General features: G+C 39.4%; 1 protein-coding gene across 1 annotated transcript; it reads right to left on the reverse strand.

The window, feature by feature from the left end:
• Positions 1-1072: 1072 nt before the first annotated feature.
• On the reverse strand, positions 1073-2533 carry LOC141847040 (S-adenosylmethionine decarboxylase proenzyme-like). The gene is made up of 3 exons (XM_074735030.1): positions 2477-2533; positions 2035-2178; positions 1073-1660 (listed from the first exon to the last, which is right to left on the reverse strand). The coding sequence occupies exons 1-3, from the start codon at positions 2531-2533 to the stop codon at positions 1073-1075; spliced, it is 789 nt and encodes a 262-aa protein (XP_074591131.1).
• Between the last annotated feature and the right edge of the window lie 4716 nt (positions 2534-7249).

A 7249-nucleotide genomic window follows, 5' to 3' on the forward strand; every position in this document is an offset into this window, starting at 1 on the left:
ATAAGTCAGGGAGATCGGATTGAAACCCATAGCATAGCGCGGGATCATGAATTCCGTTCATTGAGTATGATGTGGCGGAGCCTGAGAGGGCTTACGTGGCAAAGAGGGTCAAGAGTCAATTTGACATGGTAAGTCAAGGGGTCAACGGTCAAGCCACCTTTGACTAGCCCAACAGCAGTAATATTCAACCCGATCCAATCCTCATCACTCAGTCCGACTTCAACTTCACTCGACTCGGCCTCACTTTCGGCCACTCCACCTCCTTCTCGGCCACCACTCGATCATGTTCCCAGCCATTCCAATTTCGACCGGTTCAGCCGTTCGACCTTGTTCTTGGCTCCAGTTGGCTCGGCCACTCGGCCTTGCTCTGGGTTGGCTCAATCACTTGTCCACGGCCTCAATTGTCCCAATCACTCGGTCATTCAGTCTTGATCTCTCAACCTCAACAAACCTGGATACCCTACCTGACTTTGGCCCAGGTTCAGCCCCCCTGGACCACCATTTGGCCATGCTCTCAACTGGCTCAGCCTCACTCAACCTCGATCAGTCTAACCTCTTCAATCACTCGGCCTCGGCCAATCCGACCTCGATCGCTCTTGACCATCCGACCTCCTTGGTCTCTGCAAGCCTGATCGCTCGACCTCTCTCAGTCGTTTTCTGCACTAAAAGACAACCAAGCGTGTAAACTCTATCAAAGGATTAGGACAACTACTAGGTTATCAGGCCTGATCTCCTAGATCCTTTTGTGCTTGTACCTAGGGCTAAACAGCAAGAACAATCCGTACGACCAAGCCATAAGGCGGTTACAAGATTCACAGACATGGTTTCCTAGATGCTATATTATCTGCTCACTTGTCAGCAATATACATAATCTGTCTCTTCGGATACAATAACAGTCTACTCCTGTGTCAGCATGAATATTCCCTTAGGTGAGTATATAAGCTCCTCCGCAGGTATGAAAAGCTATTTAAACTCTCATCACTACACATACTTCTTATTCCTCTTCTTCATTCCATTAATTGACTTGAGTGTCGGAATGGTTTATCGGGAATCTCGGCATCCCGTTAATCCGTTAATCCGTTCGTTCAGCTTCTTTTCTCATGTCCTTGGAAGAAGAGGCCTGACCTTCCTCCTGTGAATTCTTGTACAAGACTGATGCTTGCTGTGTGTTCAATCCAGTCATGCACATTTCAAGGGTGACCATGGGGAGCTCAGGTTTCTCTGTGGCGTAGTACACGTGCCATCGGCGGTTTGAATTGGCAGAATCACTGATAACAGATGCATTACCACCCGATTTCTGGTCTCCGAAGAATTGGTCGAGAACAGCTACTTCCTCAGAGAAGCTCCGGTGGGGGGACGGCTGCGCATTGGGAAAATTGAAGGTGCTACAGGAATACTTTGCCGAAAGGACGGATAGCGAGAGCTCTTCTGCAAGTGCCAAGATTCTAGGAATAGACAGGAGCAGTTTTGTGGTTCCACATGTCTTGAAGATTATCTTGCAAACAAACTTGTTAGAGAGCTGAGAAACAATGGTGCAATGAGCCAAATCAAGGATGGGCTCAATTTGTGCCTGCGAAAGGGTTCGCAGTCCCCAGCCATGGAGGCTCAAATGGATGATGGATTCCCCTGAGAATGTGATTTCAAGGCGCTTCTCATAGCCCTCGAATCCAATTGACCAGGCAACAGAAGAAGGATTTGGAGAATGAACCAGTGAGATCCCCATTAATGAATCAAGCAATGGAAAATTTGAGAGACAGACAATTGGAGAGTGTGTGAAAAAAAAGGTTGGATTTTTTGGAAACAGCAAGCTTGAGATTGACAAAAGCAGAAGAATATAATCAAGTGGAATGTATGGGGAATTCTACACTACTGAAGAAGCGTTTTCGTATAAATCTCAAGATGGCTTCCTGGCGCACTGTCAAAACACCAAACAATTCGAAAACCACAAGTAATTTGAGGACCGTGATAACCAACATACATGTGCATGCTTCAAGAACAAAAACAAACACATTTAGTTGTGGTTTTGATTCTTACGTTGGAGTAGGCAGGAGATTGGAACTTCTCGATTCCGCCGTGTGGTCGAACGTCCTCAATGATGTAGCCGAGGGGAGCTTCGTAGTGCAATGAGCTACTACTACTGGATTTCTTTTTCCGGCCTTTGGATTCCATTAAAACTCGCTGTAAAAAATTGCAGAACAGGTCAATCAAGCCTTGAAATACCACATTCTTCTGAAAACCAAAAAAAAAAAAAAGAGGTAAAAATTGCATTAAGCTAATAGTTAAGAATTACCACAATCCTCCAAGACCAGCGAAGAAACTACATAATAATTCGAATTCAACAAGAACTAATACGAGAAAGAGTACACTTTAAAAAGTGTGTTTTATGCTTCTATGGGATCTCGCTAGGTTAGGGGGAAAATGCAAGAACAACAACAAACGAAAAAAAACTTTCCAACGAATCGAAACCATTCAATACCAAATCAAGAAAAAGTATTTGCAACATTTGAACAATTTTATCCCATGTTTGATACATTACGGCATTGAACACGGCAACCTGCATAAAATACGCGGATCCACAGCTCCCGTAAAGAAGAAATTACTTAGCGACGCGATCGACAACAATCAAAACTAGAAGAAAAGTATTACTTATAATCGAAGGGCGACCCGCTGCACCACAACGGCGATGAGAAGCCAGGGATCCGAGCAACTCAGAATGATCCGGGGAAACCCTAACGCGAGAGGATGAAGAGGAGTCGAGAGAAGGTAGCGGCGAGGAATTGATAAAAGAGAGCGGGTTCAATTCATACGCAGGTGCAAATGAGACGACGTCGAGACTCTCGGGGATCGCTGCTTAATAATCTGATGGCTGTTTTGAATGTATATAAAGTCCTATTAGGAACCAATAAAAACTGTCTGTTCAGTGACGTCAATCAAAAGATCCCATTTCGGTGGCCGAATAGATAGACCGTGTCCTCTCTACTCACGGAATCTTTATATGAACGTGAGTTTTTGTTAATTTTAACGAGTGAATCCGAATTTAATCTCTAATTTTGCCGATCGAATTAGATTCAATTATTAATAAAATTCCTTAAAAATAATCTCAATCTCTAAATCCTAATTTCATCAACATTCAAGGAGGCCACAATTTAGGGATAAACAGAGGAGATGATATCGCGAGGAGATCACTTCTAATCAATTAATTTTAAAAAATATATATTCCTTTCAAATCATCAATTATTTTTTAAAAATATATTCTTTCAAATCACTAAATATTTTTTTCAACAGGACCCTGAATTCTTTTAATTAAGTTCAACATAATTAATATATACTAAAATTATCCATTAATACTCCAGCTCATATTAAATGATAAAAGATGAAGTATTAAATCTCCATTCGTGACTAATACACAATTAATAAGATACATATAATAATTGTCATTAAAAAAAATTAAATCTTAAATAAGTGATGTAATGCTTGAAAGTACAAAGGGGGTTTAAATTTTAGATGTAGATTATACGTGTAGATAATTTGGTAATATTAATGGATTGTTAACGAGTTATGAATTTTATAGGATGGATGGTCCATGCAGAATGTGTTTGGTATATAAGAAAAGAAAGTTGATTCAAAGATATTTACATTATAATAGCTACAATTTCATAATTACTACAATATGTATTTAATCATATTCAGTTATCATTTACGTTATAGCAGCTACTGTTTCATAATTATTACAATATATATTCAATCTGCTTATCAAACATTTACGTTGTATCAATTATGAAATCGTAGTTACTACAACATGTATAGTAACTTCGATTTCATAGCTACTATAATGCGCCTTCTATTCAGGATTTAGATGGGAGATATAGACAGAAGATAATAATGAAACAATATATTAGAGGGCAGTTAAATAATTATACATGAGTTGTTGATGGGGTGAGGTGATAAAAAATAAAGATGAAATGCACTTTGATTGGAAAAAATGGAAGGCCTTTTTCATTTTTACCCTAAAATTTTAATTCGCATGATTCATCCAAAATAATTTTTTAGAATCATCATGATGTGCAAAACTTTAGTGTGAAATGACTTTTCTTGTGCATATCTCACAACTTGGCCACAGTGATTCTAACTCAAATAAAAGAAAATTCCATTTGGATGTCACTAACCTAAATATACTTTCAATGTGGTTCGATTTTTTTATTACATATATTGATATTCTTAAATATATTGATCAAATTTAACGTGTTTCCATACTCAATTTTTCTTAGTCTAAAATAAAGATAATTATATCTATATATATATAAGAATTTTAGATTGAGATGAACTCTATCTAATTCATCATGATAGTGTAACACTTTACACCTATTTGTCCCATAGTCTATTATAATTTTATATTATTGCCAATTTAAATCAAATAAAATAATAATAGACATGTGAATTTGTCTCTATAGTTCATGATGCACAAAAATGGGTCCACCCATCAATTAGATATTCCAAATCTTAATTAGGTACCACATCTTGTGTGATGTGCCCCTTTTATCAAATTGTTTGAATCTTTAATTTACTAGCCATTAGATTTGGCATCACGATATCTTTAATAATTCTCATTTATGTGAATATCATCGATCGTTTGTTTTTAGAGCATCTTAATGAGAGTCCATGACCATTTAGAGAGCCAAATATTCTTATTCTCATTATGTGAATATCATCGATCGTTTCTCATCTCATCCTTTATTGATTTATTTATATATACATCCACATATATTCGTACTGATAGTTAGGGATGACAATTCACTGCCCCCCTTCTTTTGTGGAGGATCCACGAGCAAGCTTCGAATCAGAGCTCGAACCAGCGCCTGAACCGGCACCAGACCCTGCCGCCGAGCCTGCACCGGATCCCGAAGCGCCTGCCCCGGAGCCTAACAGACCGGGCAAGGTGACTGAAGCTGAACGCGACTCCGACCGAGATTCCGACCTCGACTGCCCGAAGCCAGACTCAGATCCCGAACCGGAGCCCGAACCAGAGACAGACACACCGGCGCTACCATCCGACCCGACGCCGACCCCCGTGCCGGCGCCCAGTCCGAGTCCCGTGCCCAGTGCAAGGTCCATCCTTGTGACCCGGCTCTCGACCACCGAGGCCACGAACAGAGCAAGGAAAAGAGTAGCCAAGAACTGAACCTCCAAACGAGCCATGGATCGATCGCTAATTACTCACTTCTTTTGCAATTCCTTGAACTGAACAAACACTGCGATACTCTATTTATATACTCGAAAAAGAAGAAGATACAGTGGGAAGTGGAATGCAGTGCTGGCTCTCTCATCAAAAAATTTAAGAAAAAAACAAAACCTAAAGCAATTTGTTTGTAGTGGAGCTAGCAATAATTTCTACTTGATAGCTGACACGTTCCACCCACTAAATAAGCGTGCATTGTTGGGAGCCAAAACCCTTCCATTTGTCTTTTATCTTCAATCTAATTTATGTAACTGAGCATCACTGCATGTGTTCTATCTCTCTTTCTTCTTCGTCTTCTTCTCTATCTTTTCAACAGTGGTGATCTCCAGCTCCAGTATCCATCACGTTAAATAACTCTATCTCGTGTGGTCACTTGTCAGAAACATCCAAACATTATCATTAACGTGGTAACATGAAGATATGATGATGCAGTGCAGGGATTCTCTGTCCACTTGAATCATTACATCTAGCTCTACGCTGTGCATATCTCCCATCGCGTAGGCAGCTATAGGACAGTAACCCTAAAAGGCCATGGATGCATGTAAGAAATATATAAGCTCCACTGTGCTACTGTACTGGCTCGACTTGGCCGCAGTTGACTGAGGCCAAAGTTTTCATGTTAGATGTCTGATCTCTTGTGCATGCATGGGGCCATTGGCCATGGGCCATGCACCAATTTCAATTCGAACGATGAACAAGTTACCCTTCGTCTTGACCCATTTATGAGCTCCTGCCCCTGTAAGTAAGTTTCCAGTAAAACCCAGTCCCCCCAAAAGAAATGGCAGCTCTTTCCTCTGGCCTTGCCTCACCGTCACGTTGTTGCGTGAGGCAGCTGCCAAGAGATCGATGTGATATTACTGTTCTGTGAGTGATGCGGAAGTAAACCAGAGGCTCCACACAGATGCCTGGTACCACTTCCTCCACACAAGTTTTAACTTTTGGTTGCTCGTTTGTACCAGCTTTGACTTCATTTTTATATGATAAATATATATAGGGTTTTTAATCGTGTTTTTTCACAAAAATGGAAGTCTTAGGACATAATTCTCCTAGCTCATCACATTTAATCCTCTTAGTCATACCTTGGTGGTTTCCTATAAAAGGATCCCCTGATTCCTCTGTTTTCTACACTACTACTGCTCTGTTGCTTTTGCTTTCCCTTGCAGCTTCTCTTCTACCTCTGCAATGGACTTCTCATTGGAAGGGGCTCCTTGTCTCTGGTGTTTCAGGGAAAGAAAGACGGTTTGCTTAGGGAGAGTTTCATTGGAGGTGGCTTCTTGTTTCTGTTCTTATAAGAAAAGAATGATGGATGGAGTTGATAGAATTGATTTTTGATTTTGGTGCTATCTTTGCTGAGCTATCTTTCATTTTTATTTTAATTTTTTTTCTTGACCTTGCAAGACTTTTTAATTAAAAAATTAATTTTATCTTTGTATTCTTCATCTCTTTAAATTTGTAGTTAATTTTTCTCTTCTATTGCTCTACTTCTCTTCTCCATCTGTTGCTATCCCTTCTGAGCTGCTTTGATGTATTATCAGTTTTTGATATTTAAAATACATATTTCATTTTGTTTGAGAAGTTTTTTAGTTGTCAGAATTTATCATAATTATTTTTGTTGTCTACAAATTATGAACAATGTATGACTATTATTTGTGTACAATGGGCGTTTCAGTTACTGTATTTTGTCTACTTCAGGCAGATTCTGGTTGTTAAAGCTTTCTTGGTTGTTTGTGAATCATGAACAATGTTGATGACTTTCTTCATGTACAATTAGCATTTCAGTTACAAATTTATTCTACTGTAGGCAGATTCTGGTTGTTAATTTTCGCCTAAAAGTAAAAGGTGTCTGACCAACTTATCAACTTGTCAAAGTGAGAAACTTCAATCTGATAAGACTCATTCTGGATGGCCATCTAAATCAAGTAATGGTATACTGGCGAAATAATTGAAACTATCAAGTCAAAACCTCAATCGTTTTAATTATTATCAAAGAAACAGCCAGAATAAACGAGATCA

The sequence above is a fragment of the Curcuma longa genome, chromosome 16, assembly GCF_044706935.1.
Source record: "Curcuma longa cultivar G26 ecotype Majalengka, Jawa Barat chromosome 16, ITB_CL_G26_1.1, whole genome shotgun sequence".
Classification (NCBI taxonomy): Eukaryota; Viridiplantae; Streptophyta; class Magnoliopsida; order Zingiberales; family Zingiberaceae; genus Curcuma; species Curcuma longa.